The 23,024-nt window shown below is 39.4% G+C and overlaps 3 protein-coding genes across 6 annotated transcripts; 2 read left to right on the top strand and 1 right to left on the bottom strand.

Moving 5' to 3' along the window:
- Window positions 1-94: 94 nt before the first annotated feature.
- On the top strand, window positions 95-1,599 carry coxfa4l3 (cytochrome c oxidase associated subunit FA4L3). The gene is made up of 4 exons (XM_026163514.1): window positions 95-371; window positions 478-566; window positions 720-780; window positions 1,089-1,599. Exons 1-4 carry the CDS (start codon window positions 333-335, stop codon window positions 1,155-1,157), a joined length of 258 nt encoding a protein of 85 aa, XP_026019299.1. The 5' UTR covers window positions 95-332; the 3' UTR covers window positions 1,158-1,599.
- Window positions 1,600-7,221: 5,622 nt separating this feature from the next.
- slc30a4 (solute carrier family 30 member 4) lies at window positions 7,222-18,313 on the bottom strand. Of its 4 annotated transcripts, none has more exons than XM_026163412.1 (8): window positions 18,252-18,313; window positions 16,979-17,488; window positions 16,207-16,353; window positions 14,183-14,336; window positions 13,815-14,040; window positions 13,285-13,390; window positions 13,036-13,170; window positions 7,222-8,433 (listed from the first exon to the last, which is right to left on the bottom strand). In XM_026163412.1, exons 2-8 carry the CDS (start codon window positions 17,370-17,372, stop codon window positions 8,279-8,281), a joined length of 1,317 nt encoding a protein of 438 aa, XP_026019197.1. In that variant the 5' UTR covers window positions 17,373-17,488; window positions 18,252-18,313; the 3' UTR covers window positions 7,222-8,278. The 4 variants fall into 4 exon arrangements, with proteins under 4 accessions (XP_026019197.1, XP_026019201.1, XP_026019189.1 ...); XM_026163416.1 differs by lacking the exon at window positions 18,252-18,313 and adding an exon at window positions 17,921-17,984; XM_026163404.1 differs by lacking the exon at window positions 18,252-18,313 and adding an exon at window positions 17,820-17,914.
- On the top strand, window positions 18,066-22,395 carry bloc1s6 (biogenesis of lysosomal organelles complex-1, subunit 6, pallidin). The gene is made up of 6 exons (XM_026163435.1): window positions 18,066-18,132; window positions 18,332-18,430; window positions 19,745-19,904; window positions 20,633-20,720; window positions 20,831-20,917; window positions 21,021-22,395. The coding sequence occupies exons 2-6, from the start codon at window positions 18,367-18,369 to the stop codon at window positions 21,138-21,140; spliced, it is 519 nt and encodes a 172-aa protein (XP_026019220.1). The 5' UTR covers window positions 18,066-18,132; window positions 18,332-18,366; the 3' UTR covers window positions 21,141-22,395.
- The last annotated feature ends 629 nt before the right edge of the window (window positions 22,396-23,024 follow it).

Below are 23,024 nucleotides of genomic sequence, written 5' to 3'. Positions count from 1 at the left end.
ACATGGCCATGGGAGGGTGCTGCAGACTTAGAAAATATATTGATCATCATCTATAGATGGGTTAACCTCCAGTGGTGCATTTCAGTACAGGAAACTCTCTCTGTGTACGTGCTTATCACCTCGTACAACCTCTTGTCCCGCCTCCATCTCATGAGCTCACACCGTGTCGCACTTAAAAGGAGTTCCCAGCAGCAGGTAAACTGTCACAACATAGCTGCGTGTGAGACTGCTCCTCTTCAGTTTTGCAAGTGGATGCTTGAAGCCTTAGAATAACCACAGTTGAGTGGAAATACACTTAACTCCTCTTTGAGTGCTTAAAACCAATCAGAAAGATGTCTGGATTTTTCCAAATGTTGAGAAAAAGGAAGGAGGTAAGATCATCATCATCATTATTATTATTACTCTGTTGCGTTGAGTTATATCCTGTGTGGGGGGCATTGTGTGTTTTAATTTGTTGGATTGTTTTTTGTGCTGTAGCTCATCCCTCTGATAGGGTTTATGGCTTTTGCTGCAACAGGAGCCACCTCTGCATCGATCTACTTTCTGCTCACTAAACCTGACGTTATGTGAGTGTTACAAAGCTCTTTCTCCTTTATTAAAATAATGCATTTGTCTTATGTTTTTTTTAGATTCATTTGCACTTCTATCTTACTTTCACACCTGCTTAAACTCTGTTGTGTACAAATACTTAAGAATGCATTTAAATTTACTGTTTATAGTTTGAATAAGACCAGCAACCCAGAGCCATGGGAGAGGCTGGACCCGTCAAAGCCCCAGAAGGTAATGTAATAACATTGCAGAGCACTTAATAATGTTTATATTCTGGCTAATAAGCCTTCCGGTTCTTATCAGCACCAAAATATAAGCAGACTCTCCTCCTGCAGCTTCAATCTGCTGAGTCATTGAGGAAAGAATTTTATCATTAACGCCGGTCATTAATGTCATCGAGAGAAAATAAATTACCACAAGTAATGGCACAGCCCCGGTGCGGCCACATCATTAAGTCTGTTCAGTGTAACACTTATAAATAGGTCAGACGAAGCCTCGTCATGTTTTTTTTCTTTTAAATTTCTGGCATTTCATTGCAGCTCATCACCATCAATCAGCAGTGGAAGCCCGTGGAGGAGCTGGAGATCGTGAAGAGCCTCACAAAGTGAAAGAGCCCGGGTTTCTCCCGAGAGTCTGACGACACGCCTCCGCTCCCTCCCCCCCCATTAGTCTAACAGAATCGTTTCTGCACAAACTAGGACGCTTTGACACTCAGTGTGCGGAAATGCTTCTGCTCAACTGGTGGGGTTCACCCTGCTCTGTACTGACCTTTCTCAAGGACATCCATCACATCACACCACAATAGGCAAATATGGTAACTGACGACCGTGCAGCCTTTGAGTCCGAGGATGATAATGTTATCTTTCTCTGGGTCTCTGTCAGTATATATTATTACAGAAGTATATATCATTGAATTTATTTTACCAAGGTTGGTGGTCCACGTGTTCTTGCTGTAGATGTGAATGTACGATAGTGTTTTAATGGAAAAGACACAGAATGTTGATTTATTTTGTAATGTACTGTACAGTGATAATAAATTATTTTAAAAATATTCTGTCCCAGTGCTGCTTTTGTGCTTTATTCAAACTAACGTATTTAAATGTGCTGTCTGCTATAAAACTATAAGCATCATTTAATTCTGAGAGTATGTTTGACCTAGAAATCCATTATGAAGTTAAATGTAGCCAAAAGAGATGCCACACATGGTTAGTTTTAAGCTCTTGTGCATTTTTCTTATAACAGCAGCTTCATGACATCAACGCTGCTGTTTTTCACACCAAACATGCCAACTCATCAAAACAGGAAGGGTGCAGGTGTTACTAATAAGCTTAACTAGCAATACGAGAACCCCGGGGCTAAAAGGCAGCTGAATGGAATTCAGTCTCATTATTCTAATGTGTTTGCACCTGATGTCCACATGCTATCTGTGACACGTCCTGTAAAATATCTCATTAAAAAGGCAGAACACCAAAAACGGTTCAAAACTCACCTTTACACTTTTTCAAGTGAACATAGGAAATTGAGGGCAATCAAAATAAAGGAAGTTCCCTCTTAACTGATGAGGGACATTTTCCAAAATAAACACACTGCTAAAAATAAACCTATTAGCTAATTTATAAAATTAGAGATGCAAGCAAATGGGTCACGGGAGCAGATCTGCACAGGCAGCAAGAAATTAGCCGGACAGCCAGGCTGGACCACAAAATCCACTGTTGAATTTTTAAAAGCTTTACTAAGATACTACGAATCGCTGTTGCACACAGCCTCTTTCACATAAGCTGGTTATCTTTTTCCAGCACACTGGTTATATTAGGAACATTCATTTGGGGGGTTTAAAGCTCCTCTTAGGCCTGTGTGTAATGAATTAAGAACAGAAAAAAAGGATGGCAACAGAGTCCCAATGGTGATGTATGCAATTTTCCATCCTCCCCCCTTCCCATTCCATCCCCACCGTTAACCTTGCAGCTCCATTCCAATGCTTCCCAGGTGTCACATGACCATTATACACAAAATCCAACAATGCTCAAGCAGAAAAGTAAATAGAGATAGAGGCTAATAATCTCAATATCTATGAAAATAATAACAAATAACAAATAAACAATGATATATATATATATATATATTACAGTATAATATTATAAAAAATAAATATAATATTATATAATATTATATATTATATCTTGTTGCTTTTAAGATAATTTGAATGTGGGTAATTTCATCTTATTTCAAAAGTTTTGCCAAATTCCAACAAGCACAGAGCCAGGTGCATGCTGATGGAGCATGTAGAGGTGACCAGCATCATGGTACCATTCTTTTAGCAGCTGTTGGTCAAACAAACAAGCCCCTATGGTAGTGCTTTGTGAGCACGGGGCAGGAAGACATGTCTGTATTTATTTTAAGCTAAGCTAAAGATATGATAGCCGAAGCTTCAAAGTGTGCAGGCGTGAAATAATACTCTGTTTAAAAAAAAACAAAAACATTTACGTGCTGGAATATTTTGACTAAGAATTGTTGATTTGGGGGTTTTTTTCTCTGTATGGTGAAAATAATGCTGTGATGCTGACTAAGAGCAATGTACAGGTCTTCTTATTATCACACAGCTACATGAGCCCCTTCCTCTGTTTGGATGAGTGAATCCTTCCTGAAAGGATAGCCTTAAGAATATGTCATAAAAAAAATACTCCCCCACAAATAGTTGGATATGAAAGGAACAGGTGTAACTAGTAACAGTCAGTGGCTCTGTATTCAAGCATAACTGAAAAACATGCCAGCTTGGTACAATAGCAGCTTTTTGGGACATGGCGTGGTGCCATTATGGGCGTTATTAGACCCACCTGTCGTTTTGCAGCAGTGACACGGAAGATTCCCTCAATTTCCTCAAGCAGCCACTGTCTAGGTTTTGATCATATTACATGATTTCATAACTAAACTGTTTGCCAAGCTTTGCCAAAGCTTGCATGCAATTGTATAGGTGTGTGTTTGGGTTTTTAAGCATTTGTCATCTGAGCAATTTTAATCCACAGCAACTGAGTAAACAATCTGCTGCACAAGACGCTCAGACTTAAAGTTCAGCATTAGACGGCTGTTTAGAATTGTTTAGGATGAACTTTTAGGATTCCATTTTGTTTTTTTCACCATCTAATCTCCACTCATCTGCTCCTTTTATGGCCGAGTAGGCATTCAGTGCTCCCATTGTGTTTCAGCATAACAGACAATCCTCTTAACACCCATACTGCATCTCATAAAAGAGCGATAACACCAGAAAGTGTCCGTCCTTTCAAGGCACCACGTGCCCTTCCACAGCCTGCTGAAACAGTGATGGTCCTTAAGGATGAGTCTTATGACTTATTAACCACTAAACAAAGAGAAAGTAAGCAGACGAGTAGTGGGTTTTGTTTCCTGGTCTGTCTGGGCTGCGCTTATTTTTCAGGAAGTTCATTTTCTGCTTGGTTTCAGTTACATGTTGAATTATTAACGCACATGTCGCACATCTTAAAAAACATTTCCTTCCTCTGTTTCTCTGATGCTACATGTGCCGTGAGAGGTGTATATATATATATACTACACATACTGTGGACAAGCGCCAACTTGCACTGAGGCTGCCGGCTACAAGTGCTCTCATGTCAAATATAGGCTACTACAGGGGCAGAGGTCACACACAACAGTCACAACATGCTTCTTTTATCAGGTAAGGGGAGCGCAGCTGAAAGCCTATTTAGGGGAACAATGACAGAAGAGGAAGGATATTTTGTGTCTCTGTGTGTTTGTGTGCGCGCTCGTACGTGGTGTTGGAATTTGTGTACGTGACTATGAAACACATCACGACACCACAAATCATGTGACGTCCAAGCAAAGCAGGTATTGTTTGCAGGGCACGTTAAAAAAAATAAGAGATGGAATTTCCTCCTCAGCTAACAGGGGTACAACTTTAAGACTTAAAAAGTTACCTTCTGCCACTTGTTGTCTCTGAATTAGTATTTTTTTTAAAATGCATGTGTGTGAGCTTGAGTGTGATATGCTGCGACTGTAGTAGTTGGTTGTAACAGGAGAGAGACGACAGCAGCGTTTTATGGCCCCCTAAAGTAAGGTAAGGCAGACAGGTACACGCTGTAAACAGTTCTTCCTTTGCCAGACTGCCTTTGGTTCACTGCTTCAGGGGTTTTTGATAAAGAAGCTGTTGCCTGGAAACTGGGGCACTCCTAGATTTTTTTGATATTGTCAGTACTTAACCTCTGATATGTCTACATTTTAAACATTAACTTTGCTCTGTGTATAAAAGCCTCTAACAATGACTCTTTTGATGCTCCATTGCATAATTATGAGTAATCTGGAGTATGTTTGTCTATTTAAAGCTAGATATTCACAAGCACACACTGTGTGTTGACATATTATAGGGTCCATTCAATAATACTTATTTATATTCTAGTTTTTCAGTTTCATTCTGTGAAGACAATAATGGCTCCGTGTAACAACAAGGCATTCATTCAACACCACTCTGCACTGTCATGCTGGTAAAGGAAGTTTTGCTGTATAAACAATAGATTCACCATCCACCCATCCACCTATCTGCTCATCCATCCAATTAAGGGTTGTGGGAGGGGGGTGTGGGGGTGGGCTGGAGCCTATCCCAGATGTCACTGTGAAAGAGGTGTGGCACAATGCGGACGGGTTTCTAGTCCATCACAGGGCTGTTCACCACAAGGAAACATATTCTTTCGTTGTTTTTAGAAGTGCACCACCTAGCGTTGAACAGTGAGTGTACACTTACTGGCCACTTTATTAGGTACACCTTGCTACTTGTTGTGTCAAAAAGTAATCGTCTGAAAAATTAATTTTTGAATTCCTGTGTGGGGTTTTTTAAATGTCTAATATCTTTATTTATATTGGTAAATAAATAAAGTATAATATTATACTGTAATAAACAGGATTCATGAAGAATGTATATAAAAAGAAAATTTTGCAAGTATCTTCACAACTCTGCGTTCTTGTAACTTATCAATCACTTAAGTTATCTTTATAAAACTTTTTGTTGTTATATGTGTTATATATTCTGCCCTCTTGGCCAGATCTCTCTTGAAAAAGACATTTTTTATGTCAATGAGACTTTTTACCTGGATAAATAAATAAAATGAAAGAGTCACTTTGTCAGAAACTGATTGCAGCTTCTACCCATAATAGGAATGTTCTTTCTGGTTCAACATGACTTAATATTATCATGAGAGTTATGTTTAGCATATTGTTTTTTTCACAGATTTTAGGCCATTTATTCATAGTCATTTATTACAGTTTCAATTCTCAAATCCCTTTTTTGGAACAACATCCAGGATGAACCTTCAGAGCAGCCTTAATTCTTCATGGCATAGTTTTAACAAGGTGCCCAAATTATTCCTCAACGAGTTTGGTACATAGTAGCATGACAGCACCACACAGTTGCTTCACACTTCCATGATAAGAACCTACCTGTTCCACCACATCTCAAAGGCACTCTATTGGCTTGAGATCTGGTGCTTGTGAAGCCATTGCTATGATCAAGAAACCAACTGGAGATGACTTGAGCATGGTGGAAGCAGCCAACAGAAGATGGGCACACTGTGGTCATAAACGGCTTGATAACAAAAAGATTGAGGTAAGCTGTGGTGCTTAAATGGTCCAAAGTGTACCAAAGAAATATCTCCCACACCACCAGTAGCCTAAACGATTAATCCAAGGCAGGATGAATCCATTGTTATATGTAATTTATCCTAATTCTGACCCTGGCATCCAGTTGTATCAGCAGAAATCTCATCAGACCAGACATTTTTTTACGATTTTCTGTTGTCCAGTTTTGGTGAGCCTGTATGGAATTTGTATGTTATCCTCGTGCCAGCAGGTGTTCCCTGTTAACTGGTGACTCTAAAGTGGTCATGGATGTGAGACTGATGAAGTTTTGATGAACTGTGCTGTACAAATGCATTCAAATGTAACATTTTTTACTGTGAAGCACTTTGGTGTACCCCCCTGGTCATAAACGTGCTATATAAATAAAATCGTATTGTATTATATTGTACCTACTCTAAATGGCTAAATCTAAACTAAATCTAAAGATTGAGTTGTGAAAAAAGTCACTTTTTCATATTTTAAATGTTATTCTTTATAAGTTAGTTACTTTCGTGTAGTATGAATGGCAACAGGTTAGATCTTAATGAATAGGAAAACTTTTTAAAAGTTTTTAAAATACAGTTAAAAGTCCAAAATCAATCCTCTCAGTCAAATTTTACAAAGCTGTACAGTGGGCCAATTCTTGCCCCTGGGCCTTATGTTTGACACCCACAGTCTTGACTATGGCTACATGCCCAGAGTTGCTGACATGTGATTGGCCAATTAGCTAGTATTAGCAACCAGCAGTTGAATAGATGTACTTAATGAAGTCAGTGTACACCTAAATGAGGTCTGTATTGAGCTACAATGTTTCTAACAAAGATTTGCAACTTCTATATTCAGGCTTCTTAAATTTCCAGTTCTCTCTCTTTTTTGTATGAGTAATATCATTCAGAATAAAATATTACAATTTCACAATTAGCAACAGAAAAGAGATAAAGAAAAGTTAACATTTGCCTCTGCTCACTGCAGTTCTAACTATTATTATGCTGCCTTGTGAGCTTGGTTTGTCAAGAAAATCATGGCAGAAACAAAAAAAATTAAAACATTTTATTACAAACAAAAACAGTGATACCGTTCCTGAATTTCCTTGGTGATTAATATCAGAGACATGGAAAGGTTTACGCACAACCCCCCCACAGCCTCTTAACAAGTGAAAGAAAGAACATTTTAAAGATCATAACTGGCAAATCGCAACCTCCTCCATCAAAACAACACAACTGTGAAATACTGGGCATACACCTGTCTGTGTTAAAATACTGTCAGTTGATGATATGGAAAAGAAAGTGGAGTATATAGGATGGATGATACCATGCTGAAGCTATCTGTTTTAGCACGTCCCCTTAGTTAAAGTCATGATTTGATTGTCAGTGGCCTTCTCATCACAATTGAGAAAATGTCAGTATCAAAAAAAGCCAATTAACTTTAAGTGATGGTAATTTTAGTAATTTAAGAATTTCTAAGGTTATTTATTCTCTTAAAGTCTGCCTTTTTACAGACATCAGCTAAATAACATGAAAGCTCCAAAGCACATAATGAGCTATACTGTCTCCTGAAGGGATGCAGTGGTGCAGGTTTTGCTCACTTATTCCACTTGTAAAGAGTACAGTGCCTCACTCTGACCAAATATCTTGTTAGACATGAGGTATGTCAGCTGACATGCTTTGTACGGTAATAAAAATCATAATGTGCAGTTCTAACAAACGGTAAGATTTACATCTTATAACAAAGCATCAGTGGTGACAAATCAATCTATAAAACAAAAAATAAAAGGTTACATGGTTTAGAAGAGGCCTTGATGGTGAATTAAGGGCAAGTTTTTGTCATTTGACTCAGGTAAAACATTCAACTCCCACTTCAAAAGCTTTGCAAGCGTGAAGACGTGAGGCCCCCAGAGGCTGTAGATCTCTCTTAATTAGATCTGTTGTTATTCCTCTGCCTGTCCTTTGGCACCCCTCTTTTTCCAGTTACATCAGTGTGCTGTGGATCCTGCTGTGGCATTGAGCTGCAGCAGCGCTGTTACATTCAGGGCTCTCTATATATTGCGTTCTCTGCCATCCGTCACTGTGTGATGAACTGCTGACCTCCCTCTTTAGGCGCTAGCCTCCTGGCAGTTTGTGCAACTGCGTGCCACCCTCTGCCTGTGTGTCTGGATCTGCACTGTGCACCTGGTGAGGCCGTAGGTGTGAAGCAGCATGTGACGCGCCTTTGCCTGGACCTCCTCCCAGTTGTTAGCACTGGAGGGCGCTGTGCACACAAAGAGACCTTTAAATATATTATATATATATACACACACACATATACAAACAACAACAACAACAACTTGCAACTAACAAACAAACAGCTTATGATAATTAGGGCTGGTGACGCCAACAGACTGGCTCTGTGATTGGCTGCACACTGGACACCGTTTAAACTTTGGTGGAGAAATTATGCATCACGGATAATCCTGTCCACCGTCTGTACCACTTACTGGACAGGAGGCGTTTTCTCCTCTCAGATTCATTCAGCTGTGCTGCTGTGAGGACAGATGCAGGAAATCTCACAGTAAGTCTAGACATTGCAACACATCTGTCTGAGCAGTATACCAACATGACCAGGCTTTTGATCGACAAACTTAAAAACCTCAGTCAGAGGTGAGGGGTGTGACAACAGCAGTTAGCAGCTTTCTTTGTTACTCCAGGCTTTCTGCTTCTGGCTCTGGGCATGCTTACGTCACATTAAATTCATCTGATCACAAACACATGCAGAAGAATAAATGTAATAGTATATTTACACTAATGTGTTCTTTTTAAACTGCATGCACTTAAACATTAATGGTTACTCGGTGCATTCAGCTCTGACACTATCCCATAGCCTAATAAAGAAGAGAACTCGATTTGTTGTGTCACCATATCAAAGTGAAATTAATTTTTGATGATGAATAACCTAAAACTGTAACAGATCAGTTTTCTAATGTGTGCTGCAGTAGCTGCAATTCCAACAGCAGAGGGAAAAAAATAAAAGAGCCATCATCGAAGTTAATGTAAATTAAAGTGACAATGTGATGCTCTGTTTGTGTTGCCACAGCTGGGTCACATTTTGGCTGTGTTGACCTCTACAAGATGCATCTATATGTATTCCTGCAGCAGAGAATCCATTCTGAAGAGGATACCGTGAATAAAAGAATCAGTGAAAATGTGGCACTTCCAGTTTCAGTTTACTTCCAGGTGATTTTAACCTGAAACTCTGAACACAATCTGCTCCTGACCATGTTATGTGCTATGGTAATTTAATTCAGTTTAATTCAGAACCTACAACAATACAGAGAAATCCCCCAAAATCAAACAACTCCCTATGAGCAACCACTTAAAGAAAGTGGGGAGGAAAAACTCCCTTTTAACAGGAAGAAACCTCTAACAGAACCAGGCTCAGGGAGGGGCAGCCATCTAGGAAGTGTTAGCCGACACACTGTGGAGGAGAGTGAGAGGTTAATAATAATAATGAATGAATGCGGAGTGGTGTATAAACACACAGAGTGAAAAGAGGTGAGTGAAGAAGAAATACCCCCAGAAGCCTATAGCTATTGAAGCACCGTGACTCTTAACACTTTATTAGTTAATGGCGGGTTCATGGTCACCTGATCCAGCCACAACTATGAACTTTATATTAAATTAAAAAAAGAAAAGAAAAAAGGAAAGAAAGAAAGAAAAGAAAGTTTCAAGCCTAGTCTTAAAAGTAGAGAGGGTGTCTGTCTTTCGAATCTGACTTAGTCAAGTAAAAAGATTTCCAACCTGCACCGTTACAACTAGAGATGGACCGATCCGATATTACGTATCGGTATCGGTCCGATACTGACCTAAATTACTGGATCGGATATCGGAGAAAAATAAAAAATTTAATCCGATCCATTAAATATCAGAAAGCACCTCACAAAACTTGCAACGCGCCGTAACTCACCTCAGAAAGTTAGCACGTCGGAGCAGTATGCATCACGTGATAGAGCGGCTGTGGCATGCGGGACCTGTCGGTGCTCTGGATAGCATGTGGAGCTTCGCTAGCAACCCGGCATTTCATCTCCGACAAAGTTATCCCCGAGAGAAGTAAAGCAAGTGTGTAAGTCCATCTCTGAATGTTTGTAAAGCATTCCTGCGTTAAGCTTAACAAGCGACTGCCTCTTCTTGCTGCTACTTCAATCATGAAACTGCTTAACGATCAGCTGATCGGCTTTTCTGTCGCGAGTCCGTGTCTCTAGTTTGCTTTTGGCCCACTTTGCACCAGAAAGAGGAAACCAGCGGCTGAACAACAGCAGCACGTTTAAGCTTGATCAGCTGTTGTTAGAATGTATTTAATATTACTTTCTACACCAGGATCTTTTTCTATGTAGCTGACGGCTGGTAACTGTGCAGGGGCGGATCTAGCAAAGTTTAGCCAGGGGGGCCGATAGGGCATGAACAGGGAAAAGGGGGCACAAAGACATACTTTTCTTTCTTATTCTCATTTAAAATGTCTAGCTTTTAATAAATAATTATCTGACACCCAAAGTTTTAATTTGATGCAAAATGAATAGAAGTCCATTATTGTATATAGTAACTATTAAGTCTAATATATATACCCTAGTAAGCTATAGTACTTTTTCCTTTGGGAAGGTACCATCTGTGCAGTCTGCAATTCTGTTGAAGAAAGATGTTGAATCTATTTAATATTTCTTGAAAAATAATTTATTTCTGTGCATTTTTTTCACACTGCATCAAATTAAGGTTGATTACGGCGATTAAGCATCATGAGGTGGAGCGTGAGGGGTGGTTCCCTATTTTTTATTTATTTATTTTTGTTGTTGCTGGGAGTTGGAACCCTATTAGTTAGGTTGCTTAATATTTATGCTAAGTACTCTTTAAAATACCAGAATAGGGAGGATGGTGTAGGTTTAAGTTTATTAGATTGATCAGTATTGCTGAACTATGAAATATTTTTTTTTGCATACAGGTATAACAGAATAGCTTTAGTGTAGTTGTTGTTTTAAACTTGAGTATGAACTTATACAAAATGCAGCAAGATATTTAAAAAACAGTTTTGTTGACTAAAAAACACTATATCGGATTCATATCGGTATCGGCAGATATCCAAATTTATGATATCGGTATCGGTATCGGACATAAAAAAGTGGTATCGTGCCATCTCTAGTTACAACACTACAACACATAACACACACAGACACTAAACTGCTTTACTGCACTGAACTGTATTCTGTTTTTACTTCGTTAAATCGGACAATTTTACACATTGTATTCTATTGAAGTGAAGTGGAACTCTATTGTAATGCTTTACATATTTGCATAAGAAGCCAAAGACCCCAGGAGGGGACACGAATCCCTCTGGGGTTGTGTCAGGATGGTGTAAAACCTCTGCCAAATCAAACATGCAGAGCTACCCACTATTGTGACCCTTTCCTAAAGGTCAAATGGAGCAGATGAAAGTCGCTCTTTATACTATTGTACTGAGTTGCATAACCATTAAAGATAGTTGTTGTATGTTTGTTATAATTACATTTTTGGCTGCTTTAACACAGGCATGTCCAAGCTTCGGAATACATAAAGTTTATATTATCTTAAGGTGGACGTGGCCATTGTGAGTTTGGCATTCTGGTCATTGCTAAAGAAATCAAGAAATCATATTTTTATCATATTTAATTTTAGGCTGATATCTGCAACTATTGTTGAACTGACTTTTCTGTAGGCAGTGAAAATTCACGCTCCAACTCCAACAATGACTGAACAGCTCCCTCTTGTGTACAATCTACAGCTTAGCGCATGAGTGGACTGTTCTGTGTGCCACATTTCAATACAGTTAAGTGGGTCAGAGTTAAACAGTGAAAGCCAGTTTTATACACTACTTTGTTGCATTGGCTTTATAAACACTTATTTCTAATTTTAAAGCAAAAGCTTGAATTAAGAAAAGTCTATAGTTGTCTAACAATGATAAATAAATAAATGAAGAACTGGCACTTTACTTTTAAAATGGTGGAAAAAACATTTGTGTGGCCCAAACTTTTCAAACATACTCTAGCACGCTACATTTCGCAGCAACCAGTATGAGCACTTTTCCTGCAAATCTTCCCTGCTGTCAAGTCCGATGGGGCCAGAATTATGAAAACAAACAAGTCTGAAAACAAAGAAATTCCAGAGAAGGCTGTGATACAGATGGACAAAGACTCTACACAGACCCTTTGCTTCTGACATTTAAAGCACAGACAAATCAGTACAAGAAATGGCACAAATAAGAGAAGCTTGCTAAACCACAGCCCAGATGTGCTTCCTCAGCAGAAAGTTCATGACGTCACTAACTCTATCTTGCACAAAAGAAGTCACTGCCAACAGATTTTTAAAATATATTTAAACTAGACTTAAAGGAATTCTTAATGTAAATTTTACTTTTTTTGTCAATTCTGACTACATGGTTATCATTGTATAAGCTCACTGAATAATTCTTGTTATTGATAATTGTTCTGCTCGTCCTGAAGGAAAAATTTAATCCAATTTGGTACTGGCAAAGTATACCTAATGAAGTGGCCAGTGAGTGTATTACATCCATTGTAAAGTACACGACTAAAGAAAAAGTGTTCATCATCTGTGTGCAAACAATGACAACTGTTTTTTGTGTGAAAAGAAGTTCTGTTTTTCAGTGTTTCAGTAGTTTCTAGGTAACATTCAAGAAGATGTTTCGTCAATCCCAAATTGAACAGGGTTTTTCCTGCATACAGAAATCCCCCCAAAAGCTTTAGCCAGATGAAAAATCACCTGCTCTGCACTGTCGTGAAATTGTGGTTTTTATTTTCAATCACATTACACATTTCTTATTGCAGCTACTCACTCAGCTGGAGATGCACCAGTGCTGCAGTCTTGTCTGCCGTCAGCGCCCAGACGTTCAGCTCATCGACTGATTGGACATCCTCCAGCTTAAGGAGGTCCTCTCTGATTCGCTGAGTGTCCAGGTGCCTGGGAACACCTGACACAGCAAGAGAAAACGTCAGCAAACAAATTAGTGTGCCCATCCCGCTCTATACTGTTTAAAGTAAACAGAATGCCCTGATGGGATTCTGCAACAGGAGATGGGACTTACCCTCCAAAACGATGACTCCTGTGTCTCGTAAGATGCGTAATGTGGTAAAAAGAACCAGAATGGAGAAGATGTACGTGCAGATGGGGTCTGCCAACTTTAACTCTGGCTGTGAAATCACAAAGCTACATCAAACCTCCTGAATCTTCTCAATTAATCTTCTTTTTATATTTTATTAAATACAATTTATCATACATCAGACCTACACTGTTGTAAAGCTCCATAACTACTACTTCCAAAAGGCAAAATTCCCATGTTTAGCAACTTCAGTGACATTTCCATTTTAGTTAGTTTAATTGGTTCTAAATGCAGGTTTGATAAGGACAAAGGGACATCAACACTTCTTTTTAACTTGTCACTGAGGAAGATAATAAAACAAAACTTTTTCACTTTATGCTGTGGAATAACATTCAAGATCATTTTCAATCAGTTAAGTGTGTCTCAAATGAAATTTATGCAAAGCAAATACACCTGCAGTATTAAAAATAAATATAAGCTGTTAAAAAAAAAAAAAAAAGCAAACAAACACATACCTTGAACCGGACAATGTAAGCAGCTATGAGCACTCCGACACTCTGGAGGAGATCTCCCAAAGCATGGATGAATGCAGCTCTTACGGCGAGGCTGCCATGTGGCCTCTGCTGCTGAGCCGACTGTGAACTTGAAGCACCAGCAGGGGCGGGAGACTGACCGTGGCTGTGGCCGTGGCCGTGGCTATGTGAGTGCAGGTGACCATCTTGGTTTAACAAGAAGCCCATTCTATCATAGCCAGGGAAGCAAACAAGAAGTAATTGAGTCATTTTGTATATTTTTTTCCCTGCTACCACCAGGGGTTTAAAGACTTGCAGTCACAAGCTGTGGTTAAACATTACACACTGAAGATGTGTGTAATATTACTTACATAATGTTAACAGCCACCCCCACAGCTGCAGTGATGAGCATGACATCGCCGTCTATGCTGAAGTCCTGTTTTATTGTCCTCTGAACTGCCTCATAGAGCAGTATGCCAGTCAGTATATAGATGAGCAGCACACTGAGGACTGCTGCTACCACCTCTAGAAAGGAAGAAACAACCAGTTTATCTTTATCTACCAGTCTAGGAAATTAAGGGTTTTTTTTTTTTAGACCATCCAATCTAATCTCGCATTTCTATTCAATGTTACTAAGTATTATCAGGCAACTTAGAATAAGACACTATCATGATATAACGCTTCTATGACACTACCCCCCAAAAAGCAGAAATGATCTTATTCTTACTCAGTTACTATAACTCAGTTCATTCGCTCTGCCCACTGTGGACCATTTTCTTCCTGTCAGGTTTAATTTTTACTGAAAGTTAAACAGAATTTACTGCACCTTCACCCCCTGATCTAACATTTGTTTTCCAAGTTATATGCTGTTCCTGATCAAATATAATTTCTATTTATGGCTCAAACACAAGTCTAGTGTGAACCTTAATTTTAATTTAAGTGGACACCACCATGTGGGGTTTTCCCGGCTCAGAGAGACTTTTTCTTCTATGTAGGAAAAACCCTTCTATTTGTCTACTGACAAATTGTTCCTCCCCAATACCCTGTGTTAGTTTTTTCCCTGTTTTAGTTTATTTCTAGTCCACCTTAAGCTCATGTTTTGCTTTGTATTATTTCACCATGTCTTATCTGAGCCAATGAGTATGCTGTTTAAGAAGACATAAATCTTGGGAGAATGAAGAAATTTGTAGTGTTAAAAATCTGCTCTGTCATATTTATAAGTGTTGAACTGATAAAATGTAGCAGACCAAAGCAATCACGTGTCAAAGAGGTGCGTATTAATTAATTAATGTATTAAAGAAAGCAAAAAGAAAAAAACAAAAGAAAAAACAGAACTATCCTGGTTTACATTACATTTAAATACAAAAAGAAAGAAAACTGTAAGTCAGGTTCCCTGCTGGGTCTTTTATTATCCCAGAGATTCCTCAGAGATGTCTTCCAATAACCACAGATTTCCACATTTCACAAATGGAACCAGCTAGGATGAACTTTTGGCGTTTCTGACTTTTGGTCAAACAAAACAGCGCAAATTGAATGTGTTAACTAGGCCTTTCCTAGTAAACTAAACAAACTCTAAGATAAACTGATAATAAAAATTATGACGGACTGCAACTTTACAACACTTCTGCTGGAATAATATTAGCTGAGGTCACAAAGCATTAGCTGAATGTAAACTAAAACACTCTAATATCAAACTATTTTCAGACACATTCCCTCCCATAGCTGATATTCTACTTCAAAGGTCTAACACAGTTTCAGCTAGAGAAGAAGAAAAGGGCAGTCAACACAAACAAATAATCTAGGATTCGGGGGCCTTTAGATCCAAACAGAGTGACCACACTAACTGCTGTATAAGGACTCCAAAACTTAGAAAACAATGCGTCCTGTAGTTCAAGTAGTTGCCATCTACATGAATGATTGCACTTCAACAAGAGTTTTGTAATAAATCCAGAGACACATGAAGACATTTATATATTTACTTTAACTCTACCGCCATAAAATAGAAACAGTGGTTTATAACCAAAGGATAAACATTCATAGCAGATAACATTCATAGAGTCAACATGACATTTATCAGTTTCTGGCAGAACTTTTACAATTATGCATCTCTAATGCTGTAAGGCAGAGATGTCAAACTGATTTTACACCATGGGGCACATACTGCCCAAGTTTATCTTAAGTGGGCCGGACCAGTTAAAGTCCCCTTTCCATCAGTGTAAAGAAGTTTAACTACACATCTAATCCCTGAGATATCTTAATAAAAGAAATAAAAGGTGCAATTTCTCAGCACGTCTCTTTGGGTTTAAACTGTAAGAAATAAACCTTTAAAACAGAAAAAGTTCTGGGAGTTAGTCGGCCAGGCAGACCTGGAATTATAACAAAAATGAGAACATACCTAGACGATGGAGTCCAAAAGTGAATCTCTTGGTTGGTGGTTTAGTCGTAAGAAAGAGGGCCAGCATAGAAAACAGAATACCCACAACATCGGCTAAGATGTGCAACGCATCGGTCATGATGGCTAAACTGTTGGACACATAACCACCTGAAAGCAAAACATAATAATAATCACAAAATATATTCAAACAACTTGTGTGTAACTAATACACTATTAAAAAGTACTGTTTTACTAGAGACAACTGAGACATAAAGAAGACGAGCAGTCCAGTTCATGTGGGTTCAAAACAAGAACGGCAGATAAAACCTTGATTAAACATGACTTGTAGTTTGTGTTTTTCTACCATCTTTTTTTCTTTCTGGAATAATCATTTTTTAACCGGGGCTAAGTAAACTCACTAATCTATGAGATGGCTGGCGTCAAGAAATAAACAGGAGAGGTTTTAACCCATGCCTGAAATTAATGTTTGACGTGTATAATCAGTCATAGGATCTGCAGGCTGCCTGCAATCCCGACATGCAGCTTACGCAGAACACCAATGAAGAAAATGCTGCCACTTTCTGACTCTCAAACTTTGAGACATGTGAATGAAATCTACTGGCTCACACTTACCTAATCTTCATGCTTTATGGTGTTTTTGTTTTAAGAAAGCTGGCCTTACATGGAAGCCTTTTATTGCTACTGACATCTCATTCGCCTCTTATCATTCATAGATCTGTTATTAAGTTTCCTCTTGTGATCAACCACACAGCGACAAAGGTCCATCTCTTACCTATAATTTCACCCGTCATAAAGAGAAAATACAGCAAAGCTGCAATGCCAAGCTTCTTCATCACCCTCCTGTGTTTGATGGCCTCCCGCTTTCTAGTGCAGCTGTCACAAGGATCCATGTTTAGCCCCGGGCTGCCCAGGCTGGAAGACGAGTCCAGCAGGGAGTCATCATCATCTGCCACCAGCGTGTTCACGGCCACACCGTTGGACGAAGCTCCGGCGGAATAGTCCGACATCTCTCCAGACACCACGACCTTCAGCTTGTTGAATCTGGGCGCCTCATCGTCCGCCAGCTCGTCCGAAAAATCGAAAGGTGCCGTGTCGCTCAGGTCCCAGTCGCTTCGCTCCCTCCTGAAGGCGGACCGCACCTTGCCGAACAGGCTCCCACCTGACATCTTTGATACCGATAAGGGTGAGCTCTGTCTGTAGGCTGCTGTTCTCTGGGGTAATCATTCACGCTTTTCTAGCGGGTGCTCGACGGTGGGATTGTACGTCTACTCCATCTCAGCAACTGCAGGACAAAAAAAAATAAGTGATATCAAAAACACACAGAAAGCATCCCTTCACGTTCGCACAGCTCACCGATTTCTACAGCGGGGTCTCAAAGAGCCATTTACACGACTGACAAAACGCTGAACTTACGTTTCAAATATAAGACCTCAAGTCGCTCACTTTTCCACGTGAGCCGATGAACTTTGAGTTCAACAGTCCCCCTAAAAACAGTATTGGCTAAACAGTAGCAAGCTAGCTAGTAAACGTTAGCTACCCTGTGGTGTTGGCTTGTGACTCTCACACAGTCACCAAAGCGCGGAAGACTGTGAGGAAACATGAGCGGGACTTACCACTAACTGTTCCCTCAGACTGTTCAAACGTATTTCGTTCCCACGTTAAAAACGGTCATGTCAAATGTGGTTGAACCGTCAGAGTCGAGGAAAAGAACTACCTCTGTACTGCTGTTGACACATTCCCAGCAGCAAGTTTGGTTTCACAGGCACAGTCACGTGATTACACAGATCACATGACGGGTCTTTTTTTTTCCCTTTTAAGACGCAGTGACAAATCCAAAATATTTCCGCTCTGTTTTCTTCTTTTTTTGTTGCTAACATAGCCGTACTAATCACGGCTACAGTTACTGATACATGCCGATTAAACCAGGTAAGGTGCTGACTGCTGTTTACAGACTGCCGAGCCGCTGCTCTGCCTCTCGTGGATCACGCTGTGCTCATTATGGAGCAGCTGAGCAAGCTAGCTAGTTCTTCACAACCTTTACATACCTGATGCTCGATCAGCTGATATTTGCCTCTAGATAAAACAGTAAAAGCCGACTGTCTGCCTTTTCTGTGCCTCTTTGTAGGGTAGAAAAGCACTGGGTCAGTAGAATCGTCACATATGGAGGTAGAAGGAATGGAAGATGAAGGATCTTCGTCCCAAAGTGAACTTCCTCACAGTGAAGGTGTGTGTCAGTGTGTGTGTGTTTAAACCTCTGCTGCCTACACTTGAATTTGCGGTTGGCTTTAACTGCAAGCCCTGACATGGCAGCTCAGGCATCCTCAAGTAGTTGTAAAAGGTTTTTAATCTACAGCTGAAAGAACTGTTTGTGGAGTTACCAGTATTTCTGCATTTTTTTACGCATAACGTAGTCAAGGTTTATATAGGTCCCAACTATAGATCCACACAGCATGACAAATACATTCACACGACCTCAGCAGTGTTATAGAAATGTGAGAAGTTTCACAAAGCCACTCCACCAAAACAGAAACTGTCTACAAGTGGGAACTTTGGGAACTTTCATACACATATTGCACCAAGAGCACAATGTGGAATTATGGTTTCAAAGGGTTGACAGACTTTGTGTGTGTATATATATATATATATATATGAGCGTAATATTTGTATTAAAAATTAATGTGTAATATATTCCCCTTAACTGAAAACACAGAGGTGCCTAAAAGCAGGCTAACGCTTTTTTCTCACATTAGCCAAAGTGTGTTGTTCTTCACAGTAAATTTTCCATTTTAATGTAACCCCTACACAACCAGCTCTGCAACTATACAAACAGTTGTAGTTCAGAAACCTTTCTGATGTTTTCTCTAACCTGATGTCAGGATAATCCCAATGACAACATCTTTATCATACTTTAGAAAGCTCCTCCAGAGAGACACACATTTACACAGCGTAGTGCCATTTTAACATTCACAATGAGAATAAAAACTATTTTATTAAAACAAAAATAGAATAATGGAGGCTTTAACTGGACAGTTGTGAAAAGCTGTTATTCATATTATCCATAAAATCAAAATAAAGTATGGATGATGTGATTTTCAGGTGAATTTCATTTAGCTTTTATTAAGGCCACACCAAAAGGCTGAGCTCCATTCTGCTTAATGGTAACTTTATGTCTTTAGAAGCTTGTTGGTACAGCCGTCCACAGCATTCACGGTTTCTCGTGTGGCACCTTGGGGAAATCAACTGGGCACTTCTGGTCTTGAGGTTCAAAGAGTAAAGAACATGCATACAATTTTGATAATTAAATTAAACTGTCATTCTGTGGATGGTCCAACAATTAGCTGAAATGCACATGTTTATAGAATGAGAACAGTAAAGCTTTCAGCTTGTATTTATGACATTGAAACATCAGCTAATCCAGATCACACTCACAACAAAGAAAGCCAACATCTCAGTAATTAGAATAAATGAAGTAAAAGGTAGCCCGTTACATTTAAAGGATATTCTTTTTCTTTCATAAATATTCATAAATATTTCACAGATCTACAGTCGGTCCAGCAAGAATCATTGCATCTGGATGGCTCAGCCCCGGTGGAAAACGTGTATGTGGATAAGAAAGCAGTGGACAAACTCACAGAGGGATTCCTCACTCACTACCTACCAGATCTGCAGAACTCTAAGAGAGCCCTCCAGGAGCTCACGTGAGTATTGACGTGTGTCATTGTTTCAGGACGCACTCTTGGGCTTGACATCATGTTAGGGTTCACACATTTGCCTAAAAAATCATAATCAATTACCAAATCAAGCATTCGGAGGTACTTGCTTTGGCAACCCCTTGTGAATAAGAGAGAAGCAGAAAGTAGCTTCAGTCAGCAGCAGGTTCCCTCCATTTCGCTCCGTTTACTGCAGTTTCTCCAGTTTTCGGCATGTTCTTGTCCAGCCTGCTTCAGTGGGGGAACTGTAAATACACAAGAGCATTCCAGATCAGGATCTGGTAATCAAATAACATGTCAGGGCAAGTCTGTGCCAAAGGCTGCAATCAAGGATGAGATTACTCCTGCTGTTGCAATTGTTCTAAGTCCAGTCAGGTAAATGCACACATTGGTGGATCTGAATAAGGCCCAAGAGTTTTTTGCTTGTCAGTAATCACTGAACTATTTGCATTAATAAGAAGCACCCATGAACCTGGAGTAGAGACTAAAAAGCTGTTTAGAGAATCTGGTTTTTGTAATTTCGAGTTGCCTTTTGCACAGACAACTCCCTAAAACACACAGGCGCTAACTACAGTAAACACACTACAGTTGGTTTGACCAGTTCCTCTGATGCTGCCAGTGAGATCATGTGTCATGAAAAACAAACACAAGCTTGTGGACACTTTTAAAAGGGATGTTTTTCATCTATATAATCACTTTATTTTCTTGTTTTTCAGACAAAATCAGCTTGTGCTGTTGGACACACTGGACCAAGAAGTCACAAAGTTCAGAGAATGTAATGCCTTATTGGACCTCAATTCCCTGGTATGTGTGAACTGAATTCTAATCTAATTTGTTGTTGTTGTTGTTGTTGTTGTTTGTGCACTCTACATCAGCCTACAGGAGTGATTTGTAAGCAAGGCCCTTTTCCTTAGTTTACAGAGGCGAAGGTGTACCACAATAAACTGGTGAACATAAGGAAAGAGATGATTATGCTCCATGAAAAGACAACTAAACTAAAGGTACTATTATCTTAGACGGCACTGGAGGCCGTGCTCTTAAGAGGAGGGCAAAATACTGAATGGAGGCAAATTAATCAAAGTCCTGCATGTTGTGTCCTCTCAGAAAAGAGCTTTGAAGCTGCAGCAACAAAAGCAGAAGGAGGCGCTGGAGAAGGAGCAGCAGCGGGAGAAGGAACTGGAGAGAGAAAGGCAGCTCAACGCCAAACCTGCTAAAAGAACGTAGGATCCCCAAGTGCGTCTGCTGTATTAAAAGACAATATGGGGCAAGGGGGCGGAGGTTTGCATGTTTTAGTCTATTTATTACATTTCTTAATCATTATAAAGCACGTTACTGCTAGCCATTTTCCAAAGTGCACAACTTTAAAATTATAAGATCAAATGAAATGGGGAAATATTATATGAACATCAACTTGAAACGTGCTTGATACATGTAATCCATGACAGTTAATATCAAATTCTACTTTAAATTATTGTTAAATGTTAATGCAGAGCTCACTGATATAAATTTTCTTTGAAATATTAACTGCGTTTGAAGCATGATTGTTTTAAACGTACGTTGTTCCTGTTGCAGGCAGGTTTGTGTGGCACAGACAGAGTTTACCACCTGTTATCTTAATGGCTGTTTCTGCAGTCGTTATACGCTGAGAATGGCTTCAAAGACGTTTTTGGTTTCTAGGAGTAACGGGAATGGCTGTAAACTGACTAGAATAACTGGAACTTGCTTGAGTTTTGGAGTTGCGACTCTCTGGGACTTGTTTCTTCATTTCTATGGCAGCACCCACCATCTTTAGATCCATTTCATAAGGAAACAAATTTGGAACAAGATGTAATTTTTCTATGTGACTAATATGAATTGAAAGAAGTGGAAAAAAAACGTAAAGAAAAAAATCTGTTTAACCGTCTTGAAACCGAAAGATGCTTTGGAAAATGTTTCTCTTCTTAAGTAATTCTTAGTACATGGACTAAAACTTGCAAAACCTCTGGTTTGATTGACCCCAGATTACATTGCCAAGAAGACCACAAACCAAAGACATTAACTAAATCATCAAATGCTGGTACTTCCCACTATCAGTGTCTGATGGCACACCAATTTGTGCACTTCTTCAAACAGAATTGTTGAAAATTACTCACGTAGCCATCAGACCACAGCCTGGGATAATCACTGCGCTTGGTGTCATTTGTTGAAGTATTAATATGTTGTTCCTGGACCCTCTTAGTGTTGAATGTTATAAAACAAGACATGCTGTTTAAAGCCACATAGGTCTGCACTAAATTTGCCTGACTGCATTTCTGCCGTTCAGATGATGTATAGCTAATTTATGATGGTGGATGAATAAAAATGTATCAAACTTTGCCATCACAATGATCAGTGTCTGTAAATTTGTTTAGTTGACCTTTTGAGAGGCTTCTATGCACTAGTTGTTCCTGAAACCTCAGTATTTGTACTATTAATAAAAAAAACAGACTGGTTTATAGTATACGGTCTTATTGCTGTGTTCTTTTGTATTCTTTACTTCTCAGCTGTCTATGTGTGGAAAAATTTAGGGTGAACAGGTCGAAGCAAACTAAAAGTGCAAAGACAGTGTTTGTGTGGGGCACTGTGGGTCATGCTCCTGATGCTGCGAGATGGTTTGAAACTCTACTGAAGTTTAAAAAGTGCGCTTATGCCGCAAGCTTCTTGGATTTGAGCAAAGTAGGAATCTTCTGCTTATAGATTTTTAATCTTAAGAATGTTTTCTGTCTGGTAAATATCTGGGCAGGTTACATTTTGGGCTGCACAGATACACTCACCGGCCACTTTATTAGATACACCCTTTTGCCGTTTAATTCTTCATGGCACAGATTCAAGAAGGTGCGGGAAACGTTCCTCAGAGGTTTTGGTCAGAATATGATAGCAAAACAAATATTTGTCAGGTACACATCCATGATGTCAATCTCACATTCCACTACATCCCAAAGGTGCTCTATTGGACTGAGATCTGGTGACTGTGGAGGCCATCTGAGTAGAGTGAACTCATCGTCATGTTTGACAAAGCAGTCTGAGATGATCTGAGTTATGTGACATGGTGCGTTATCCTGCTGGAGGCAGTCATGCGAAGACCGGTAG

Source organism: Astatotilapia calliptera, chromosome 1, assembly GCF_900246225.1.
Source record: "Astatotilapia calliptera chromosome 1, fAstCal1.2, whole genome shotgun sequence".
Classification (NCBI taxonomy): domain Eukaryota; kingdom Metazoa; phylum Chordata; class Actinopteri; order Cichliformes; family Cichlidae; genus Astatotilapia; species Astatotilapia calliptera.
The sequence above is the reverse complement of the archived record's forward strand: the minus strand, read 5'-3'. Positions and strand labels throughout refer to the sequence as shown.